The sequence below is a fragment of the Dendrobates tinctorius genome, unplaced genomic scaffold (assembly GCF_039654945.1).
Source record: "Dendrobates tinctorius isolate UK_male_01 unplaced genomic scaffold, ASM3965494v1 ptg000391l, whole genome shotgun sequence".
Lineage (NCBI taxonomy): Eukaryota > Metazoa > Chordata > Amphibia > Anura > Dendrobatidae > Dendrobates > Dendrobates tinctorius.
This window is the reverse complement of record NW_027362057.1, coordinates 126510-151902: the sequence shown is the minus strand read 5'-3', so window position 1 is coordinate 151902 and position 25393 is coordinate 126510. Positions and strand designations below refer to the sequence as shown.

Below are 25393 nucleotides of genomic sequence, written 5' to 3'. Positions count from 1 at the left end.
AGGGGGTTTATCAGCCAGTGCTCGATCCACCTGGAGCTGCTGGCTGCGCAATTCCCTACAGAACTGGCCAAGGTGGCCTTTATTATTTCCCTAATGTCAGGCAAGGCGCTGGAATGGGCTACGCCTTTATGGGAGCGGGGTGATCCCGAGATTCGGACCGCTGCCCACTTGCTGACAGCCATCAGGCAAGTTTTCTCGGTCCCCGGGTCACCCATGACACCTCTCTACAGTTGCTTGCCTTGTCTCGGGTCTCTCTCGGTTAGCCAGTACGCCGTCCATTTTCGGACACTGGCGTCCGAGTTGGAGTGGTCCGACAAGGCACTGATCCCTGTTTTTGGAGTGGATTAGCGGGGCATGTTAAAGATGCTCTCTCCACTAGAGAGATCCCTAACTCTCTGGAGGAGCTAATTTCTATCTCCTCCCGTATCGATCTCCGTTTTTCGGAGCTCGGTATGGAGCGAGCTCACTCCAAGCGGAGAGGTACCCCGGCTCCCAAACTTTTTGTGCCTCTGGAGCTGCCCGAGCCAGAGGTTCTACCTCCCGAGCCCATTTCAGAGACACCTCCGGCTCACGGGTCCATATGCGGTTGCCACCACCTACACGCTGCTTCCCAGGAAGACAGCCCCCGCAATGGTCTGACTGTGAGTCGGTAGGCGAGACTTTTGTTCCCCCTCGCCAGCGGCCTAAAATTCTCGAGGGGGCACACGCACCCGATGCGGACGGCCACCGTGGCTATATGCAGACCGCGAAGTCTCTGGCCGGATCGTATTGGTGGCCGCACAGGGCTCAGGACGTAAAAAAATTCATTCGGGCATGCACTTTATGTGCCCAGGATAGCTTTCCCGAACGGAGTGTGGCGACGACCGTCGATACACGGCGGCGTCCTCCTAAAACTCCCACTCCCATTATCTCCCGGGTGTCCCTCCTGAGACCTGGTGACCTGGCCTCCGCTGATTCCATCCGTATATCCCGGTTTTCGGTTTCACCTACCGGCACTTCAGACTCGCCTTTTGACGAGTCTGAGGCCTGTGCCACTGTCAGGCACAGGCTGGTGGATCGGAAGGTTCGGGGGGGGGCCCTAGGAGGGGGGGTAATGTTAGGAGTCAGATTTCTGCCTTGGCTATGCAGAGATCTAGAGCCTTACATCCTGCAGTCTCCTGCTATCCGTCCACTGCAGGAGAGATTGCAGAAGAGTTTGCTTTTCAGCAACTCTATCCGGAGGCTAAGTCCTTCACCCCATACTCTGAGCATGCTCCTGGGACAACCTCCCATTGGAGTTCAGGAGTCAGGTGCTCAGGTCCTGCTCCTGATTCCATTGGTCCAGCTCAGGGTTATGGAGACTTCCGGAAGGTCCCGTACACTATAAAAAGTGCGCATGGCTGTTCCGCCATGCGCTAGTATTTTCATACTGCTGCTGTGTGTATGGTTTTGTATGCTTGGACTGGTGGATGACTTATTATGAAACCCCTTCCCTCTGACATTACGATTGAGTGAGTGATTGGGCAGCCGCCAGTAGCAGCGCTAGCGCCAGCGCGCTCCAGCCATACCTTGTGCAGCAGCTAAGCGTCCTGCATTGCGCCAGCGTCCTTGCAGCGCCTTGCTTGCGGCTCTGTTCACTCCGTGCTGCAGTTGCAGCTTATTTGTGCGTCCACGGTTGCGACGCCAGCACACTTGTTACTACGGTAGGTGTCGGATGTAGTGACATTTTAACTACTCCGGTTTTTGCCTACCGCATGTGTGTCGCTGAGTCCCTGTGTTACTAACAGGCTCAGCGTTACTTTGCTATTTTTCTTGTAGCAGCTCTGTGCACTTAACAGAGACTGCTTGACTGCACCTGGGTGATATAGAACCCCGTGCACATTACCGCCACAGTGCTCTGTGTCTTCTAGCTGCGGTTTTTCCATCTGCTGCACGTTGGACCCCGGGCGGCGAACACGTTTATTTATATTTTTTTAAGCGTGTTCCGCTGCCGTAACACCTTGTCCATGTATGCTTTTCTGAAATAAAAGAGGTTTTTTATGATACGGTAAATGAGTGTGCTGCTTTTTTCCTTATTTTTTGGATCTTTTTGTATCCCTTTCCTGTTTTATACAGTTCAACTACCTTTTCCCGTAGATCCATTGACGATTCTTTTGCTTTTCTTTCCCCATGACTCACATTCTAGAAATGTCAGTGGCTGGATGAAAGATGCAAGAGTCTGTCTGGATCCCAGAAACTCACTCAGCTTTTATGCACGCACACTGATTACAAGCAAACAGGTCACAGGTGAGGATGTTACCTTTAGTAGACATTCAAACTTTTGATCAGGGTCATTTGGATGTTTTATGTTGTCATTGTGATTTAAAAAAAGAAAACACAGTAGTTTGACAATAAATGGCTTCATCCAAACACTAACCATGAGTGGAAAAAAAAGTTTTGGTGTTATCATTCATATTCTCTCAAAAAAGGCTAAGAAAGCAAAAATTCTGCCGGGGTATTTAACTTTTGAGCACAACTGTATGTTTGATTTTATGTTTTTTTATTTTTTTAATATTTTTTTTTTTAAATTTCACTTTTGCATGCTTCAATAGTCTCCATGGGAGATTAGAAGCTGCAATGATCAGATTGCCTGTATGTAGCAGAAATGAGCACCAACCACCGTGCAGCACTCATAGCAATCTGACTATGACAACCATATAGGTCTGCTGGAGACCTCTGGTTGTCATGCCAACCCATCGGTCCAGCGCGCTTACTGGAAGCGCGAGTTAAATGCCGCTGTCAGAAGTTGCTAACCTTTGACCACTGTGCTGTATATGATATATATTCAATGTCAGGTATTTGATACATACATATTCTCTGTTCTTTTAGATTTTTCCGAGAGCAGAGGGGTGGCCTTTTTCTAAGTATCTAGGTTCCTGTGGACGTTTATTTGTGAGCACAAGTACTCAAAAATTGAATTCCTTCAATATCTCTGGTCCGGACATGGCAGCAGATCTAGCATATCAGCTTCTTGAAATTGTTCACCAGCTAAATGCCAACGACTTAAATTATTTTTTTTATTTCACATCGATTGATGGAACAACCTTTGGAATATTTAATGATGGTCGCTTGTTTATAAGAGACACAAGCAAGATGGGAATTATTGACAAACTACAACGTAAGTACTTTTGGCCAGTCATCATTTACTATTTAGGAATCATGGCTGCATTAATCTTTAAAGGCAAATGGTACATGGCTGTATTTGGTAACCCCCGGTTGCATATTACATGATGTAGATGTTGGCAGACTGGCTTCTGAAGGACTTGTTGGATAAGGAAGGAGACATCTGAAACTGGCACTCTGAGGTGTATCCGTATGTTAGATTATATAGAAAGCATTTAAGCTATTATACGTCAGAATCTTCTGCTGGCAGCTGAAGAACATTTTTACATCTGGCATCTTTGAGATGATCCAAGTGATAAAAAGACATTGAGGGGAGACTTTTGATATAACTGATAATGATTATACAGTCTATCATATTTAGCCTTCCAAGATTCTAGATTACAAAGTCGATCTGTGTCAAAAATGTGGACTCTAAAGAAGTCCCAAGATGGAGGCAGCAATAATAGTTTCAGACTAAGGACTCATGCACACAGTCATAGATTTTCTCATTTGAGAGAATTGGGTCAATGATGCCAATGACACTCTGATCAGAGTTTGATCAGAGTGTGATCATAGTCTGATCCAATGCTCTAGGATGAGGAGAAGATGGAGAAAAAAATTCTCCCATCATCTCCATTTTGTCAGTGCGTGGAAATTAGATGTCATCCAAGTTCAGTCCAATGAATTCCATGCACTTATTGACTTGCATGACAGAGTGAGATCTGATCATTGGATGAAACTCGGGCATGCAGAGATTTTTTTCCTCCAACAGGCTCTGTCGAAGGAGAAAATCGGACATGTGAACAGCCCCATAGAGTAACATTGGTCCAGTGGTGATCTGCTGTTTTGTCAGATCGCACTCGAATCAATAATATCGTTACCTTAACAAGCCCTAAAAGTTAGCAAATAACCTGGGATATTGCCCCGTTCTGTCAGGAAAGAAGATGTTATTTTTAGGATGAATAGTTTGAAATGAGTCTATGTTCTGGAGATCTGACTCATTTTATTTCAATCATATTCTGCCTTGGCTAGATGGAAATAAATTTTTGGGTATCTATGGTTCAAAAATTATAGTACTATGACCCACTCCTGACCTGCCTTGACCAATTTTATTGTTTGTGCTTTCGTTTTCTCCTACTCTTTTTCTCATGGCCTTAACTTTTTCAAACTTCTGTAAACATACCTGCAATAAGATCTTGAGTTTTGAATTACCCCAATCACTTTATCATATAATGTACTGAAAAAAAATAAATATAAGGTAAAATAGTGGGTAAAATGACCTGAGTACTATAATCTACTGGTCAGTATGGCACCGGTGATAAAAAGCTGACATGTATATTTTTAATTCTTACTTTTTTAAACTTAATTATTTTAATTAAAAAAAAAAACATTTGATTTGTGATGCTGCTCTCAGAGACCCAAACAGTTTTACTTCTCAGTTGAAGAAGTTGTGTGAGACATGCTTGTTTGCAGATTGTTTTTTATTTTATTTTTTAAATGTTCTCGATACGGGATAAATAATTTTTGGACCAAACGTTTTACAAATGCCAAATAAGCTTTTGTATTTTATAGTTACAGAATACATAAAGGGAGTAACTCACTTTTTTTCTTAAATACTCTTTACATTTTTTTAAACTTTTTTTTTTTCATTTTTCAGGTATGAGCCGGCGATTTTCAGCATCAACATTGGCACCCCTCCAACCGCTGCAGTTTCTGATAGGTGCCAGATGTAGAGTACACCTTGCACTCAGTGTATATGAAGTGGACTCAGGTCCTGGGACTGCTCCATACATGGTCCACATAACATTTGTAGGGTTATTTAAAAGAAAAAAAAATAGCGATACTCTTGTTCAATGGCTTTGTGTGGAATTGCAGTCCAGTCTCATTCACAGGACAAGGAAGACACTTCTGTTTGGAAGAAAGCTGTATTTCTTCTAAAAGTAAAACAGGCCCTTTAATAGTTTAATCACAGTATATATTAAATTATGGATTTGATTTAATTACTCTTTTTGGTTGTGACTGATGTTTTATATTCACGATCTCAACCTTCTTTTTTAATTGCAGAAAAATTAATATATGAAAAGAACAATGAAGAAACTGATGTTTTCAGCTGCCTATCCTCTGATTGTCCACCAACGCTTTCATCTTGTGCTAATATTACGGAGAAACAGAATGTTATTCTATTATGCAAAGATCTGTTGCCTTACTTAACGGCAGAAAAATTTCCTAATTCCACCCAGGAGAAAATTGACAAGCTTCTTAAAGACTGCTCAAAAAAGATTATTAATAACCTGGAGGGACATAAATTTATTAATGAACTAATGGCGATCTTGAGACCTTGGAGAACATGTGATGCCAGATTTGCATACAGATATCCAGATTGTAAATATATATGGGATGACGTTGGTAATGGTGGATAAATTCTACTATCTCTAAAAGTGACAAGACCTTGAAATATAGAGCTGTGTTAGTAAAATGGCTCATTATTGCAGATATAGATGCTACAAGCTTACAGTCATATGTTAAAGTTTGGGCACCCCTATTAATGTTAACCTTTTTTCTTTATAACAATTTTGGTTTTTGCAACAGCTATTTCCGCTTCATATATCTAATAACTGATGGACTCAGTTATATTTCTGGATTCAAATGAGGTTTATTGTACTAACAGAAAATGTGCAATCTGCATTTTAACAAAATTTGACTGGTGCAAAAGTATGGGCACTTCAACATAAAAGTGACATTAATATTTCGTAGATCCTCCTTTTGCAAAAATAACAGCCTCTAGTCACTTCCTGTAGCTATTAATGAGTTCCTGGATCCTGGATGAAGGTATTTGTGACCATTCCTGTTTACAAAACAATTCCAGTTCAGTTAAGTTTGATGGTCACCGAGCATGGACAGCCTGCTTCAAATCATCCTACAGATGTTCAATGATATTCAGGTCTGGGGACTGGGATGGCCATTCCAGAACATTGTAATTGTTCCTCTGCATGAATGCCTGAGTAGATTTGGAGCAGTGTTTTGGATCATTGTCTTGCTGAAATATCCATCCCCTGCGTAACTTCAACTTCGTCACTGATTCTTGCACATTATTGTCAAGAATCTGCTGATACTGAGTTGAATCCATGCGACCCTCAACTTTAACAAGATTCCCGGTGCCGGCATTGGCCACACAGCCCCAAAGCATGATGGAACCTCCACCAAATTTTACTGTGGGTAGCAAGTGTTTTTCTTGGAATGCTGTGTTTTTTAGCCTCCATGCATAACGCCTTTTTGTATGACCAAGCAACTCAATCTTTGTTTCATCAGTCCACAGGACCTTCTTCCAAAATGTAACTGGCTTGTCCAAATGTGCTTTTGCATACCTCAGGCGACTCTGTTTGTGGCGTGCTTGCAGAAACGGCTTCTTTCGCATCACTCTCCCATACAGCTTCTCCTTGTGCAAAGTGCGCTGTACTGTTGACCGATGCACAGTGATACCATCTGCAGCAAGATGATGCTGCAGGTCTTTGGAGGTGGTCTGTGGATTGTCCTTGACTGTTCTCACCATTCTTCTTCTCTGCCTTTCTGATATTTTTCTTGGCCTGCCACTTCTGGGCTTAACAAGAACTGTACCTGTGTTCTTCCATTTCCTTACTATGTTCCTCACAGTGGAAACTGACAGGTTAAATCTCTGAGACAACTTTTTGTATCCTTCCTCTGAAAAGCTATGTTGAATAATCTTTGTTTTCAGATCATTTGAGAGTTGTTTTGAGGAGCCCATGATGCCACTCTTCATAGGAGAATCAAATAGAACTATTTGCAAGTGGCCACCTTAAATACCTTTTCTCATGATTTGATACACCTGGCTATAAAGTTCAAAGCTCAATGAGGTTACAAAACCAATTTAGTGCTTCAGGAAGTCAGTAAAAAGTAGTTAGGAGTGTTCAAATCAAGAAAATGATAAGGGTGCCCATACTTTTGCACTGGTCAAATTTTGTTTAAATGCAGATTGCACATTTTCTGTTAGTACAATAAACCTCATTTGAATCCAGAAATATAACTGAGTCCATCAGTTATTAGATATATGAAACTGAAATAGCTGTTGCAAAAACCAAAACTGTTATAAAGAAAAAAGGTTAATATTAATAGGGGTGCCCAAACTTTAACATACGACTGTGTGTTACTTCACAATGTTTCTACAAGAGTTAATATACAGTTATTCAATCAAGATACATTTTGTAAAAGCATCCTTGAGATAATATTTGTCTATCCTTGATTACTATAGTAAAAAATATGCTGTATATAGAATCTGTTTAGATCCCATTTGTCATGTGAAAAGAGGTGTAGCAAGTCATGGTCTTCAGTCCTGTAAAAGAAGGAAAAAACAAAACACACATCATACAAACTCTAATAGGAAGGACAAAATGTGATGTGATCTAGGACTCAATCTTTCAGTCTTGTGTGGATTATTCTTTGTTTAAATTTGTATTATGTAACATTCAATAGGGTTTACATCTGTTCCAAAGTCTGTATATGGGGAAAATAACATACTAGGATAAATGGAACTGGTTTTCTAAAGGAGTATTTCTATATTGGCATGACATGTCATAAATGTCTAATATATGCACCTCTAGGACCCACTCCTGTCTGGACAACTGGGGTCATCCTGTGCCTCTATGAATCTAGTTGTGGAGTTTGAAAAATAAATTGTTCTTAATATACCCCTCATCTTCAAAATTCTAACACCAAGAAGGAAAAGTCATGGGATTATGGAAATCACAGGATTGATGGACATGTTAATGATATGTAAATGATGAAAAAATAGAAATATCTTGATTTATTCAGTGTTGAGTATGAGCGCAGTGTGCAAAAATAAAGGCATTTACCCACTTTGGCTGCTATCAATGAGATCATTAATGGTTGTCGGAGGATGCAGAAAAGGTGTATGGAGGAAAGGAGTGTGGCATTCTAGGGGTGTTTTGTTGGTGACAATGTGTCGATTCATACAGAATTGAAGGCACACTTAACCAGCAAACAGCATGGCTTCCACAGTGTTTAGTTGTGTCATAACACTGTATCCCGTTGGTCCTAAGGGCCCCGTCACACATAGCGACTCACCAGCGATCCTGACAACGATATCAACTTGTCAGGATCGCTGGTGAGTCGCTACATGATCGCTGGTGAGCTGTCAAACATTCAGCTTTACCAGCGATCAGCACCAGCGATGCCGAGCGGGCACGTCGCTGTGTACGTTAGTTACCAGCGCGCTGATGCAGGGAGCTGGTAACTAAGGTACACATCGGGTTTCTAAGCAGCGCGCTTCACTTAGAAACCCGATGTGTACCTTGGTTACCAGCTCCCTGGTAACTATGTTACACATTGGGTTTCTAAGCACAGCGTGCTGCTTAGAAACCCGATGTGTACCTTAGTTACCAGCGCGCTGATCGCTGGTCTCCCGCCTGTCACACGCAGCGATGCATGCTGGCCAGCGGGAGACCAGCGATCAAAAAAATGTCCTGGCCATTTCAGGACGATCAACAATAACCGGCAGGGGGGCCGGTCGCTGGTCAGTGTCACACACAGCGATCTCACTGGTGAGATCGCTGTTGCGTCACAAAATTTGTGACTCAGCAGCGATCTCGCTAGTGAGATCGCTATGTGTGACGGAGGCTTTAGTTGAGCCTTTATTTGTTTTTCATCAGGGGAATGACTTAAAACACAACTCCAGGCTGTGTAGAAGATAGTTTAAAAAAAAATGAAGTGCTAGAGAGATCAGTGTTTCTCATCTCCAGACTTCAAGACCTACCAACACATTGAGAAACTTTGAGCTAGATGACCTAACCTTTGCCGTCCCCCTGATCTGGACAGCCTTGCAACACCCCTGAGTATTGCATGTGGCTAGCATGTTCTGGCGGAGCACACACTGGACTGGATTGTGTTCACATGTTGTTCTGCCAGAATCTTCTAGATTCTCCTGCTGCCTACATCCACACTATTAAGTGCACTCATCTATCTAGTGAGGTATAATTATTATAATTATACAATGTCCACATTGTATAATGTCCCCACTGATTTAAACCTTGTAAAGAAGTATTTTTGTAAATACCTCTTGTTGCCATCTGTGGCTGTGAGCAGAGCTTTCACTGACCACTCAACATCATGTAACCCCAACTGCAGCCGCTGCTGACATTCGCTCATGTAAACCCAATGCGGTAGCTGCTAACGCTACATATACCACAACTTTGGGGCATTAGACATGCTAAGTTTTAGCAAAAAAATTAAATTTTGATCAAGAAAAGTTAACCATGTGATGTAAAGATTGGAATTTCAGCAAAATCGAGTCTCGTTCTGTCATTGAGTACCTGTTTTTGTAAGGATTGCCTGCTAAAGAAATTTATGATGACATGTCAACAATGTTAGGAAATGAATGTCCATCTTGTCTAACCCTTAAAATCTAACTGCTACTTTTAAAATGTTTAAGAAAAGATGTTCCAGACATGAAGAATAATGTCTAAAGATAAGAAACATTCTGGTTCTCCTCCACCCAAAAAGGTTTGAGTGCAGAAGTCTGTTGGATAAGTTCTTGCCTCCATTTTCTCAAACAAAGATGGCATAATTTTTGCAGGTTACTTGGAACATGAAGTCAATCATGGTAAATTATTGTGCATCTCTATTAACCAACAACGACCACAATTGTGGAAGCACAACAAGGAAAAATGTCAAAATTTAACTTGTTTTTTGCAGGATATTGTGTTCACCTACAAGTCACGTATTGCCCTGCAAAAATTCAATGAAATCAGCATTGAAATTATAGATCATCCCCCAGATTCTCCTGATTTGGCCCCATCTGTTTATTATGTCTTTACCTGATGGAAGGTTGCCAAAATAAGAGTTTTAGTCCTTTGGTACAGATGACAGCAAGTTAGCTATGGCTAGAAACATTGCACACTTAGAAAGCATTTTGTGCTTCCGTGGTAAATTAAGTGGAAATGGAATATTGTGATACAACAATCTCTGCATCGATTAGATCCAGGATCAAGAAAAGTTTTCCTTACAGCAGATTCCTGATCAGAGGAGGAATCTGGTCAGAGAGGGGGTAGAACCTTTTTGCAGAGGTAGTCATGTATCCAGGTGCTCTTGTCTTTGCCACCTAGTCTGCAGAGATTCCAGGGGGTTTTTTTTTGCTTTCTTTTTGTTTTTTTGAAATTGAAATATTAAATTTTACTGAGTCATTGTAAAATAATGTTAAAAATTCAAGCAGAAAGAGCAAAAACAAAAAGAATAATGTGATGAGCGCATCCTGTATAGAGCCTTCATTTCAGGGCATAATATTCAAAATTGGACTATCCTGGCTTAACCCAACCAAAGCTTCATGCCATAAAGCGGTTTTACCATAGACACATAGTATTTTAAAGCCTGATATAAAGCGCAAGTGCTTAATTCAGGAGGCTACATATAAAGACACAGAGCGCCCACAGGCATCTACCCAATGCTTTCGCCCCTTTTGAGAAAGCATTAGGCGAAATGGCGTCGTCAGGAGGGTGGCTTGCTGCACCTATACTTAAAGGCACTGGGCACTTTGTAAGTATTTTTGCTCTGCGTGGCTTAATTTACCTAACCTTGCACCTTATTCCAAATACCTGAAAGCACTCTACAACTCCATACGCAGTCCCCTGTGGGAGAGATGCCACCAGTGCCGCTGCGGAAAAGACGCCACTGGCACCACTGCGGGAGAGAGGCCACCAGCACCGCTGCGGGAAAGACGCCACCAATGCAGCTGCAGGAAAGACAACATGGGCACCACTGCAGGAGAGATGCCATCAGTGCCGCTGCGGGGAAGACTCACAGGCACCACTGTGGGAGAGATGCCACCAGCGCCGCTGCAGGAAAGACGTCATGGGCACCACTGCGAGAGAGATTCCACCAGTGCCGCTGCGAGAAAGACATCATGGGAACCACTGCGGGAGAGATGCCACCAGCACCGCTGCGGGAAAGACGTCATGGGCACCACTGCGGGAGGGATGCCACTAGCGCCACTGCAAAAAGAGAGAAGTCACCAACAAAGCTGTGGGAGAGATGTCACTGGCAATGCTGTGGGAGAGACATCACCGACATCGCTATGCGAGAGATGCCACCAGAGGCTCTGAGACCACGGCAACTCAGACTTCACTGGCACTGCTGCAGGAGGTATGGCACCAACACTGAAAAAGGAGGGGGACAGATGTCATCAGCGGGAGATATGGCACTATTGCAAGAGAAATTACACCGGCATCGCAGCAGGAGAGACGTCACAGGCACCGCTTTGAGAACACGATGGCTCAGACTGAAGTCTCTCAAGTGGTGGCTCAGAATGAAGACTCTGAAGTGGCAGATCCGAGAACACGGCATCATCTCAGACTGACATTTCTGAAGTGGCAGCTCTCAGAACACAGCTGCTCAGGCTGAAGTCTCTGACGTGGCAGCTCCGAGAACAAGGCGGCTCAGACTGAAACTTCTGAAGTGGCGGCTCCGAGAACACGATGGCTGAGACTAAAGTCTCTGATCTGGTGACTCCGAGAACACTGCGGCGGCTCAGGCTGACATCTCTGGAGTAGTGGCTCAGAGAACATCGAGGCAGCTCAGGCTGACATCTCTGAAGTGGCAGCTCCGAGAACATGGTGTTTCAGGCTGACGTCTCTGAATTGGAGGCTCAAGGAAAACAGCAGCTCAAACTGATGTCTCTGAAGTAACAGCTATGATAACATGACAGGGGCTCAGGCTGAAGTCTATGAAGTGGCGGCTCGCAGAACACAGCGTGTCAGGCTGAAGCTTCTGAAGTGGTGGCTTCGAGAACATGATGGCGATTCCCAGTAAAGGCGGCAGTTCAGGCTGACAACTCTGAAGTGGCGGTTCCCAGAATGCGGTGGCTAAAACTTACATCTCCAAAGAGGAGGTTCCGAGAACATGGCAGCTCAGATTAACATCTCTGAAGTGGCGGCTCCAAAAGCATGGTTGCTCAGACTGATGTCTTTGATGTGGTGGCTACGACAACATGGCATTTCAGGCTGATGTCTTTGAAGTGACTGCTCCGAGAACACTGCAGGGGCTCAGATAGAAGTCTCTGAAGTGATGGCTCCGAGAATACAGCGGCTCAGGCTGATGTCTCTGAAGTGGCTGCTCCAAGAATGCGGCGGCTCAATCTGAAGTGGCGGCTCTAAGAAAACTCAAGGGGCTCAGACTGACGTCTCTAAATTGGTGGCTCATAGATCACGGCGGCTGAAGTATCTGAAGTGGCCGCTGTGAGAACATGGCAGCACCTCAGGCTGATGTCTCTAAATGGCGGCTCCCAGAACACGGTGGCTCAGACTTACGACTCCGAAGAGGTGGCTCCGAGAACACAGCAGCTCAGACAAATGTCTCTGAAGAGGTAGCTCTGAGAATACAGCACTGGCTCAGACTGATGTCTCTGAAGTGGTGGCTCTGAGAACAAGCTGAGCTCAGTCTAAAGTCTCTGAAGTGGCGGCTCTGAGAACACGGCAGGGGCTCAGAATGATGTCTCTGAAGTGGCGGTTCCAAAACATGGTGGCTCAGGCCGATGTCTCTGAGAACATGGCGGGGGCTCAAGCTGATGTCTCTGAAGTGGTGGCTCCGAAAACATGGTGGCTCAGGCTGAAGTCTCTGAGGTGTTGGCTCCGAAACACTGTAGGGGTTCAGGCTGAAGTCTCTGAAGTGGTGCCTCTGAGAACGTGGCAGCTCAGGCTGACACCTCTAAAGTGGCGGCTCAGGCTGATGTCTCTGTGATGGTGGTTCTGAGTACATGGCAGCTCAGGCTGATGTCTCTAAAGTGGTGGCTCAGGCTGTTGTCTCTGAGGTGGTGCTCTGAGAACACAGCAGCTCAGGCTGATGTCTCTGAGTTGGTAGCTCTGAGTACACAGTGGCTCAGGCTGACATCTCTGAGGTGGCGGCTATGAGAGCATAGCAGGGGTTCAGGCTGACGTCTCTGAAGTGGCACTGTGAGAACACGGAGGCTCAGGCTGATGTCTCTGAAGTGGCGCTCTTTGAACACAGCGGCTCTGGCTGATGTCTCTGAGGTAGTGGTTCTGAGTACACAGCGGCTCAGGCTGACGTCTCTGAGGTGGCGGCTATGAGGACATAGCGGGGGCTCAGGATGAGGTCTCTGAAGTGGCGGCTCTGAGAACACAAGGGTTCAGACTGATGTCTCTGAAGTGGTGCTCTGAGAACACGGTAAGGTTCAGGCAGATGTCTCTGAGGTGGTGGCTCTGAGAACATGGCAGGGGTTCAGGATGAGGTCTCTGAAGTGGCAGCTCTGAGAACACGGCAGGGTTCAGGCTGATGTCTCTGAGGTGGTGCCTCTGAGAAAAGGGCGGGGGATCAGGCTGACGTTTCTGAAGTGGCACTCTGAGAACACGGTGGGGGTTCAGGCTGATGTCTCTGAGGTGGTGGCCCTGAGAACATGGTGGGGGTTCAGGCTGACGTCTCTGAAGTGGCGACTCCGAGTCCTCCAGCACACACCAGGCCCTGACACAGCAGCGAGGATGGAGAAATAACAGCTCTGGCTCCAGAAGAAGGCCAGCAGAAAAAAAACACTACCTTGTCATCAAAGGGTTAAAGGGCTGGTCCCACGGCAGCCAGAGAGTGGAATCCATAAGGTTCAGTCCAGCACCCAGCAGAGCTCAGGGTTCACAGGGAGCAACTGCTGCACCCACTATTATCCACAACACAACGCCACTTCCGAGAGTTAGGTCTTCAAATGGAGGAGGCCCCACCCCTTCCTGTGACATCATTCCCTCACACGGTCACATAGCCGTTGTGACATCGGCGGTGGTTGTGCCCGCCGCCGTCCCATCAGCGGCGGCACCCACCGCAACCTCCTCTTACCGGCGCTCCTACATCTGTGCTCCCTTCCGTCCTGCCTCCCACTCTGCTGCGGTCCCGTGCACCTCCCTTAGGCTGCGGGCGCGCGCTCGTCCGCTCTCTTTACCTGGTGGTGGGCGTCGCTGAAGGGCAGGGCTTGGTGACCTACTTCCTGGCATAAGGTATTTCAGCCATCTTCCATATTGGGAAGACGCCTGGTGATTGTGTGGTATTCCCTGCCCTATTCTGGCCGAATATAGTCCTGCTATAGTTCTCTTGTCTTGTGGTTTCCCTGTTCCTGCCTGTTTGTCTCTGTCACCACTGGTTTTGTTCCATCCTCCCGGCCTGTCTCCGCCTCTTCCTGCCGTGTATCCCCCTCTGTGTCGTCCCTGCCTATCGTCTGGTACTCATGTCCCTGTGCTCGTTCCTTTCCTTCCTGGGGCTCCTGCCCGCAGACCGTCCATTCCTATACCTGTCCTTGGGGCTTCCACGTCAGCCTTCCCTCGCTGTCCGCTCCCCTCTCCTGCTGCCCCTTGCGGGTAACTCCTGCCTGGTTCCCTCCATCCTCCCTCCTCCGGTACCCCTGCCCAGGTACCCTAGTCTCTGTCTGGCACTCCGGTCCCGCCTGTAGCATTGCTGGTCCTTCGAGCTGTCCCTCTTGGTTCCGGCTGTTGCGGTTCTGACCCCTGCGGTCCTGTCCCTAACGATCCCTGTATAGGGGTCGGTTATCACCTGGTGTGCTCGGCCCGGGGGCTCCACATCCGCGACCCATAGGGTCCACTCTCGGACGTTGTCTCTGTTCCTGACCGTCACAGCCGTGATGTCAGCTGAGGACCAGCATCACCACTGGGACTCAGCCTCTGCGTCCTGCCTTATCTCCTCTGTATCTCTCCACTTCCGGGTGATTCCAGGGTTTTTTAACCACCGCTCAATCACCAGAAAGCGGCAGAGTTGAGTTTGAGGCCAGTAGTAAAGCAAACACGTGCTTATGAAAATCAGATCATATCAATGTAAATGCACAACATAACCAAAATTCCATGTGGCAAAGGCAGCTAAGAGTCATGAGGAACATATAATCCAGTCTTAGAAAATTCCTAAAAAAAAAGAGTATCTCAAACAGGGACACATTTGTGGGGTGCATGCCCCATAGACATCAGTGCCAAACTCAAAACTTGAGTATTTTTTATTAATTTTGCTTGCTCAGACTTAATTAATTTTTTTTGAAGGTGAAGTTATAATATTAAACCATACTGCTTACCGTGGGTTGGAAAACATCCAAATTTTCCATAACCATATCTGCATTAGCTGCCATGTGTGAATGTATACCAGGATCACTTTCAATTACCACAAATCTGCCAACTTCAGGCAGTAACTTTTGCAATGGCTTGGGCTAGCTTTACAAATATGTACACACCATGAAATGACACGTACACGCATATACTTATGAAATGTACACTTTGGTAGCTGAATGAAATCTGTAAAATGTTTATGACGTTTTTGCCATTGAATTTTAGATTCGATAGACAGAACTGACATTTTAATAGCTGAAAGTGGGTGAATCTAGGAGTGTACCAAAGACACTGTCAATTCAATCATCCATCCTTTTGTTAAATTCATCACACAATGTGACATAGCAACCATGTAAGGGAATAAAGTCGTGGGAGACACCAGAAATCCATCATGCTTCCTTTGGATACTCTGAATGAGTCTGAATCGTACCTACTTCTCTTAAGTCCTATGTTCAACTGCAAATGCAGATGACCTGACCGGAGATCTGAGAGAACTTCAACGTAGAAGACATGCTGAGTTACATCCTGCAGAGCAAGGAGCAGACAAAGCATCTATTCGGATAGTTTGAGAATGATTCTATTTGATACCAGCAAATGTGTTGTCAGTGGTCCTAATTTCTAATGCATTTTGGTATTTTGTCTATTACGGAGTCAAGAGTGCCAAAAATTATATGAAACAATGAGGCAGCCAACTGAGTGAAATCCTTAAATCTCTTTGTACGTTTGTAACTGCTTACTTTCTAGTGTGCATACAATGTGAAGATTTAAATTTAGTAAATCTCATGCCAATAAAATACATAGTACTGTATTAATGAGAAAAAATACTGCTTGTATGCTGACAGGACCAAGTTGTACAGGCAGCTGTTCTGTTTCTCTAAACAAGTGTCCCTTGCCATCTAAGGCTACTTTCACACATCCGGTGTGTGGGGTCCGGCGGCGTGCGGCGAAAAGCCGGGCCGCCGGATCCGGCCTGCAGCCGTGACACCGGATGTGTGTGCGGCGAGACGATACGGCTTGGACATTATTAAAGGAGCCGCAGGACGAGGTGGACAGAGGCAGCCAATGAGACAGCTGCTGAAAGGGATGTGAGGGGAGGGGAGGGGAGGAGAGGAGAGGAGAGGAGAGGATAGGAGAGGGGAGGGGGGTGGAGAGAGAGAGAGACATGGGGGGTTAACACTTAGTGTCCAGGCAAGAGAATCTCTCTCTCTTGCCGGGCACTTGTGGGGTTAACCCCACAGAGAGATCTCTCTCTCTCACCCAGACACTGTGAGTGTTAACCCCACAAGTTCCCGGCGAGAGAGATCTCTTACAAGTGTCCGGGTGACAGAGAGAGATCTCTCTCTCTCGCCGGGCACTTGTGGGGTTAACATTCACAGAGTCCGGGCATGCGCTGTGGAAAAAGCCGGTCCGGCGCTGACAAAAAACGTTGCAGGGAACGTTTTTTGCAGATGCCGGACGGCTAATTCATGCCGTGTCCGGCAACAACCGGACACGACGCATAACCATCCGGCACGATGTGGCGACCATGAAAGCTTATGGGACAAAACCGGATCCGGTGCTGGATCCGGTTATTAAAAATGTCGCCGCATTGTGCCGGATGACAAAAACTGGATGTGTGAAAGAGGCCTTAGCTGACACCAGGCACTTGGGTAACAGTTATGGGTAGAATAGAAGCTAGGGCACTTTGTAATAATGTTCATGCTGCCCCTTTGCCCATTATGCATGGAAACATTTATTCCTTTATAATAAAAAACCTGGAAGTTGAGTTCATCTGGGTCTTTTCTTGTAAAGGGGAATAATGGTTCAAAGGTACTTCAAGTGATTAGGCTGCAATCACAGGTTGCTAGTGGTTACCCTGGTCAATTACGCTGCTACAAACATGCCTTTTGTTGGACTGTCTGACTTCTCTAGGATCAAGGAATCTGACCGTACATACATTTAGGGCCTCTTTTGGTCACTGGATAACACGTTAGCCAGAAAGCAATGTGAAAAATGTCACCTATATAGACACACTGAGTCTCTAAACAAGTCCGTGAGGTTTAAAGGTCTATTTGGTTGTCTGCCACACAACCTATTGTTTCCATTAATAGGTGATAATCTGCTGTGTCCCCAAAGTGTCCTCATCACTACAGTCAGGTGTGTCCAGTTTTGGTTGTGGCAGATGCATAAAAATTTTAGGTGCTAGGCAAAACCAGTTTTATACAGGATTTATTCAGAAGCAGTGGGTACCTTGGTCGGCCAGTGAAGTATAGCACCATCTCCTTCTATGGTGACAATTCCAGACCTCTCTGACCTTTCCTGGCGCCTGTGCACTGCAGTACTTTACTCTGCCCTAAATAGGGCAGATAAAGTACGCCTGCGCAGGAGCCGCGGCAGAAGTAAGAAGGAGGACGTCATCGCTAGAAGATGGGAGGCGCCGGACTGGACCACGACACCCACTGCACCTGACCGCGTCCCCCGGTGAGTATAATCTAACTTGTTTTTCTTATCTTTCAAGTTACATCAGGGGCTTATCTACAGCATTACAGAATGCTGTAGATAAACCCCTGATAGCGGCCATATCTCATAGAGCAAAAATGGGGTGACAGATTCCCTTTAACGAAATGCACCTGATTTAGTATCCTCTTTTTCCCCAGCCAATTGTTCTACAGCCAAATTGGCTTGTCAATTCTCCTTCTTGGAGTTTAGTCCAGAACTCTGAGGAATCTCCAATGCTGATTTTGTAAAAAAAAATTCAGCTAGGACTTTTCTAAAATGAATCCCCCACCCCATCCCTCTCATATTTAAATCTTCAATTGCAGACACTCGGATGCTGATTCACGCAGGGTAAATTGGATAGCACGATATGTTGGTGTCGTCACGCCATCCAGCGTCCACTGCTGTACAGGAAAGAAGAGGACACGGGGGCTGCAATGTACAGAGAACCTAGATTAGGTGAGTATAAGCCCTTTTTATCCTGATATCTTGCAAATGAATGGGGGGCGAAGAAGGGGCTGGCTATGGGGAACATAAGAGGGGCTGGCTATGTGGAACATAACAGGAGATGGATGTAGGGCACTTAAGAGTTGCTGGTTATGTGGGACATAAGAGGGTCTGTCAGTGGGAGACATAATAGAGGCTGACTGGGGGATATAAGAGGGGCTGGTTGTAGGAGGCATAAGAGGGTTTGGCTGTGGGGGACATATGAGAGGCTGGCTGTGGGGTTCATAAGACATGCTGACTGTGGGGACATATGAAGGGTTGGCTGTGAGGAACATAAGATGGGTTGACTGTGGAGTATATACGAGGGGCTGGCTGTGGGACCTATCACAAGAGGGGCTGTGGGTGACATCATATATCGGAGACTGTGGGGAACATTATACTTGGAGCTGTGGGTGGATTTATACCGGGAGCTCTGGGGGACATTATATTATATAGCATATGTGGGGGGCATCATTTCTAGGTGGCTGTGGGGGGAAATCATACTGTACAGGAGGCTTTGGGGGACATCATACTATATATTGAGGCTGTGGTGGACATCATAGTGTATATTGAGGATGTTGTGGATATCACACTTTATATATCAACAGGTTTATCTATGTTTAACTAATGGTATGGGCAGAATGGCGCTGTCATACTTATTTAATATATACCTTGAGTGTAAAAATCTGCAGTCTGGTTTTCGCGAAATCTTCATGATAAATTTTGGTTTCCTTGGTGCTTCGTGCTTTGGGGCGGGACTTGTGAGTGGGACTGTTGGTAGGGTCTTTGGAGCCGAGATCTTAATCTGCGCATGCACAGCCTCTGGCTGCCTTTTTCCCGGATAACACCACATTGAAACCATGGAAGTGTGGGGACACAATGTTGGTGGGGCCCCCCTCACCATCGTACACCCTTCTACCATCCTGGGACTTGCAGCAGTGTTGCACCATCGAACAACTCCTTCTTTCAACCCAGTGTCGGCAGTATTGCCCAACTCCTGTCACTGCCGCCCCCCCAGTAAGACTATAAGATGCACCCCCAGTTCACTCCCAAATTTGGGGGGGCAAAATTGCATCTTATAGTCCAAAAAATATGGCAAATATTTTCTTTTTGATACTGACTATGTGTCATCAGTACTGATAAAGACAGCTCACAGCATCTCCTTACCATTGTTAAGGACATACTGGGAGTTGTAGGTTCATGAGATACAAATGTATATGGGTCTGATTCAGAAGGATTCAGCTTGTTGACTTTAATCACATAATGGCATAGACCTAATGGGAAAGGGAAGACGAATTTGCTAGTTAGAAAGGCAAAATTAGCCCTTTTTACTTTTGTGGGTATTTTTTGGTGAAATAGAGGGGGTGCTTTAGGGGTCCTTTCACCTTAATTTCTAACCCATTCTTTTACTTGGGTGCTCAGGGGTCATCGAGGGGGCCGTCAGTTTCATCCGCCTAGGGCACCAAAATACCTTGTCCCTGCCCTGTCTAGGACTTTTTGTCTAATCACAACCTTGGAAAATTTATACTGCCTGTGCATGACAACCACAGTGTGTGAGAACTGTCCCAACTGCACACTTTTTAACCAGTTAGTAGGACACAAACAACCATGCACAATTGGAAATATTTGCTCCTGGAAAAGATTCAATCTTCACACAATTGAATTGATTTAAAATAAATGTATTCAGAATAAGAGTTAAGGGCCTGTCACACTAAGCGATATCGCTAGCACGTCACTGGTTTTTGAGACGTTATAACGATATCGCTAGCGATATCGCTATGTCTGATACTTACCTCCGACCGCTCCCCCGTTGGTTATCGCTGATCGCGCGAGAACGTCCTGGACCGTTTCTCGTCATCAGCTTCCTGCTGGGCTTCCTGTGGCGCCGACGAGTGACACGTGGACGCGGGCGGGAGGATGTCAGGATCGCCGCGTCTGACAGGTAAGTAGCGACCCCCGACCCCTGCGATGTCCCTGGTGAGATCTGCCTGTGTGGCAGCTAACTAGCAACCACTTAGCGATGTACCAGCGATCCTGACCGCGTCATATCGCTGGTCGGGATCGCTGGTACATCGCTAAGTGTGGCAGTACCTTTACAAACAAAACGGAATAGATGAAGATAAGAGATAAAAAGATGTATACGGGGAACCATATTAATATAAGAAATTGACCTGACCTGCTGCCAAATGGTGCAGTGTCTAAGTCACAGTATTGACTCACAGCCATGTTGTCTCTGTGCAAGTCTAAAAGCAAAGTAATATTGCAGGTTTTGCATAAACAATTTCAAGGATCATTTTTATCCCTAAAAGATCAACTTACTGTTCTCATACTGAAAACAAAGTCAGCGTTTGTCCTTCAGTTATAGAAAAGAAGTCTTTTCTCTAAGTTATTATAATTCAAAACATTCTGTTTGGTGGAACAAAGAAATGTGCAAAGCAGAATATGTTCATAATTATAATTAAGCTACTAACAGATTATAATAGAAATTATCATTACTATCTTTGTCAAGATAGTAATGATATAGATATTTATATATAGATAGATCTATATGACGCGCCCACCAGGGCCGTGGGGTACCCAGAATCGGACTGGACAGTTCTATGGGGGAGGTCACGGGGCCGTGATCCATTTCCTTAGCCCTGGCCGTGTCATAAAATAGAGGATAGTTATGTGATGTTCAGCAATGGGTGGCCAACACTATGGTTTTGGTCCACTGGGGCTGATGGTCACGCAGCAAAGATGGTTCAGTTCCCCACTGGTAGAGTGGGGCCCCAGGTCAAATATATTTGATTGTTCAGATGGTGGTGAACGGTGGGGTGCAGAGAATAAGTGAAGGACACATAGAGGTGCAGTTTTCTTTAACTTTTACTTGAAAGTAGATGCAATCTGGGGTACCAATTACAGATGACGGATTGAGTCCAACTTGCCTGGAGGCATTCAGGGGAGCCACCCTGCCAGGTGGGGTTGAGGACATTCCTTCTGAGCTCTCTTTTCAGGTCCCTGCTGCTTGTAGCTAAGCTGTGGCCCTCTCATGTATGATGATTTCTAACCTGTATGGCAGACAGCGTGAGCCTATATCACAGGCACTGTCCTTTTCACTGTCAGCCCTGGGCTCTTGGTCTGCTGCGGTGCCTTCAGGTGTTCAGTGTGGCCAGGGAGCGTGCAGTCCATTGCCCTCCAGATTTGGCTGTCAGGACGAACAGCACCCGCCCAGCCAAGGACTCTGGCGTCACTTTTTATCAGCGTTCCACTTTGGGGTCAGCTATCCTGCAGGGCACACAAGGTTACCCTGCTCTAGCCAGCACATGTCCCGGCCCTTTTGAAGTTCACCAATAACCATCTGAATGATCTAGAGGAGGCCTGGGAGAAGCTCATGTGGTCAAATGAGACCAAAATAGAACTTTTTGGTATCAACTCCTCTCGCTGTATTTGGAAGAAGAAGGATGAATGCAACTCCAAGAACACCATCCCAACTGTGAAGCATTTTTGGGGGAACCTCATAACTTGGGGGTGCTTTCTGCAAAGGCGACAGGATGACTGCACCATACTGAAGGGAGGATGGATGGGGTCATGTATTGCAAGATTTTTGCCAACAACCGCCTTCCCTCAGTAAGAGCATTGAAGATGGGTTATGGCTGGGTCTTCTAGCATGCGTGTGACCCAAAACACACAGCCAAGGCAACTAAGGAGTAGCTCCATAAGAAGCATTTCAAGGTCCTGGAGTTGCCTAGCCAGTCTACAGATATGAATTCAATAGAAAATCTTTGGAGGCAGCTGAAACACAATGTTGCCCCGCAACATCCCCAGAACTTGAAAGATATGAAGAAGATCTGTATGGAGGAGTGGGCCAAAATCCCTGCTGCAGTGTGTACAATCTTGGTGAAGAACTACAGGAAACCTCTGACCTCTGTAATTGCAAACAAAGGTTTCTATACCAAATATTAACTTCTGTTTTTCTATTGTATCAAATACTTATTTTCATGCAATAAAATGCAAATTAGTTATCTAAAAATCAAACAATGTGATTTTCATTTTTTTTTTTAAGATTCTGTCTCTCACAGTTTAAGTATACCTATGATAAAAATTACAGATCTCTAAATTCTTTGTAGGTGGGGAAACTTGCAAAGCCAGCAATGTATCTATATATATGTATATATATATATATATATATATATACAGTATATGTACACACAGTATATCTCAAAAACTGTTCTCAGGAATGCACATTCAGTTTAAGCTAAAGTTTTTCTTATTTGAACACCTTTCTCAATCATACAGAAAAGTAACTGTCAAGTTCTGTTTCAGAAAATGTGAGTATCTGATGACTGACAGTAATTTGTGGGGAATTATTCAAATCATATGCAATGGAAATCTACATTTAAAATGCGTGGCACATTAGAAAATAAACTGGCTGCTGCAGAACTATTGAACTGGAAAAGATAAACAGTCTTAAACTGAGGTACACAAACACAAGACCTCCTTGTGCTGACAGTGTATAGGTTGTAACTTCTCTTTCTTTTATATCCTGAATATGGATCTGGTGTGACTGCCACGTCAGTAGCACGTCTCCACCGGATCCCCTTCTACCTACTAGCATCCATTGTGCCTCTACCTTATTAATAGACCTAACACAACATTATGCCTGGCTTACTAATCAGATGAGGTGTCATGGATCCCAGGAGATTGAGGAGGTGTGTAGTGTGGTATTCCACAAAGTGGGCATTTCTATGGGATACAGGATATATAGTGTGTTTTCATATAAATGCTGTGAATTTTTTATGTGGACTGTGCATTTTGAATACTCAAGATTAGAGGCACCAGACCCCACAATGCAGACGAGCTGAAGGCTGCCATCAAAGCAACCTGGGCTTCCATAACACCTCAGCAGTGCCACAGGCTGATCGCCTGCATGCCACATCGTATTGATGCAGTAATTGATACCAAAAGAGCCCTGACCAAGTATTGATTACATTTACTGAATACACATTTCAGTGGGCCAGCATTTTGTATTTTAAAATCATTTTTTCAAGCTGCTGTTATAAATTATTCTAATTTATTGAGATTATGAAGTTTAGGATTTCATTGGCTGTAAGCCATAATTATCATTAACAGAAATAAACACTTGAAATAGATCACTCTGTAGTGACTCTATCTAATATAAGTGTCACTTTTTGTATTGCAGAACTGAAATAAATTAACTTTTTGATGATATGATAAGCACCTGTAGTTCTTTAAATAAAGTGCTTATGTAACATCACCCAGACGTGACGCAAGCGCCGAAAAATCTATAGGACATACAGTGCCTTGTGAAAGTATTTGGCTCCCTGGAACTTTTCAACCTTTTCCCACATATCATGCTTCAAACATAAAGATACCAAATGTAAATTCTTGGTGAAGAATCAACAACAAGTGGAACACAATTGTGAAGTTGAGCGAAATGTATTGGTTATTTTAAATTTTTGTGGAGATTCAAAAACTGAAAAGTGGGGTGTGCAATATTATTTGGCCCCTTTAACTTAGTACTTTGTTGCGCCACCTTTTGCTGTGATCACAGCTGCAAGTCGCTTGGGGTATGTCTCTATCAGTTTTGTACATCGAGAGACTGAAATTCTTGCCCATTCTTCCTTGGCAAACACCTCGAGCTCAGTGAGGTTTGATGGAAATCATTTGTGAACAGCAGTTTTCAGCTCTTTCCACAGATTCTCGATTGGATTCAGGTCTGGACTTTGACTTGGCCATTCTAACACCTGGATATGTTTATTTGTGAACCATTCCATTGTAGATTTTGCTTTGTTTGGGATCATTGTCTTGTTGGAAGACAAATCTCCGTCCCAGTTTCAGGTCTTTTGCAGACTCCAACAGGTTTTCTTTGAGAATGGTCCTGTATTTGGCTCCATCCATCTTCCCATTAATTTTAATTATCTTCCCTGTCCCTGCTGAAGAAAAGCAGGCCCAAACCATGATGCTGCCACCACCATGTTTGACAGTGGGGATGGTGTGTTCAGGGTGATGAGATGTGTTTCCTTTATGCCAAACATATCGTTTGGCATTGTTGCCAAAAAGTTCAATTTTGGTATAATCTGACCAGAGCACCTTCTTCCTCATGTTTGGTGTGTCTCCCAGGTGGATTGTTGCAAACTTTAAACTACACTTTTTATGGATATCTTTGAGAAATGGCTTTCTTCTTGCCACTCTTCCATAAAGCCCAGATTTGTGAAGTGTACAACTGATTGTTGTCCTATGGAGAGACTGTCCCACCTCAGCTGTAGATATCTGCAGTTCATCCAGAGTGATCATGGGCCTCTTGTCTGCATCTCTGATCAGTCTTCTCCTTGTTTGAGATGAAAGTTTAGAGGGACGGCCGGGTCTCGGTAGATTTGCAATGGTATGATATTCCTTCCATTTCAATATGATTGCTTGCACAGTGCTCCTTGGGATGTTTAAAGTTATGGAAATCTTTTTGTATCCAAATCCGGCTTTAAACTCCCCCACAACAGTATCATGAACCTGCCTGTTGTGTTCCTAGGTCTTCATTATGCTCTCTGTGCTTCAAACAGAAACATGAGACTATCACAGAGCAGGTGCATTTATACGGAGACTTGATTACACACAGGTGAATTATATTTATCATCATTAGTCATGTAGGAGAACATTGGATCATTCAGAAATCCAGAATGAATTTCTGGAGTGAGTTTGCTGCACTGAAAGTAAAGGGGGCGAATAATATTGCACGCCCCACTTTTCAGTTTTTGAATTTCCACAAAAATTTAAAATAACCAATAAATTTCGTTCTACTTCAAAATCTTGTTCCACTTGTTATTGATTCTTCACCAAAAAATTACATTTGGTATCTTTATGTTTGAAGCATGATATGTGGGAAAAGGTTGAAAAGTTCCAGGGAGCCGAATGCTTTTGCAAGGCACTGTATGTTCAGAAGAAAGCGCATACACCAGTTCACCAAAAGAAGTGTGCACACGAGCAATACATGCTTCTTTCAAGTGTTATTTTACATCTCTATTGGTCTCCGGAGTTTCCATGCACCAGAAGTTCTGGTATTTGCAGGACATCTGTGAAAAGAATAGCTGCCAGTTGGAATAATGAAGTAAGTAAACCCTTATTAAAGCCCAAACTGGGAAACATTATCTGCAGAGAATACCATTTTCAAACATTAAAGTTAACTGAGGAAC

The 25393-nt window shown here is 44.6% G+C and overlaps 1 protein-coding gene across 2 annotated transcripts in view; it reads left to right on the top strand.

The window, feature by feature from the left end:
- Positions 1–5675, top strand: part of DIPK2B (divergent protein kinase domain 2B) — a 162824-nt gene extending 157149 nt beyond the window's left edge. For both annotated transcript variants that reach the window (XM_073563493.1, XM_073563492.1), the window contains exons 4-5: positions 2848–3136; positions 5185–5675. In XM_073563493.1, the coding sequence (XP_073419594.1) occupies positions 2848–3136; positions 5185–5540 (645 nt within the window). In that variant the 3' untranslated portion in view covers positions 5541–5675. The remainder of the gene's footprint in view (positions 1–2847; positions 3137–5184) is intronic.
- The last annotated feature ends 19718 nt before the right edge of the window (positions 5676–25393 follow it).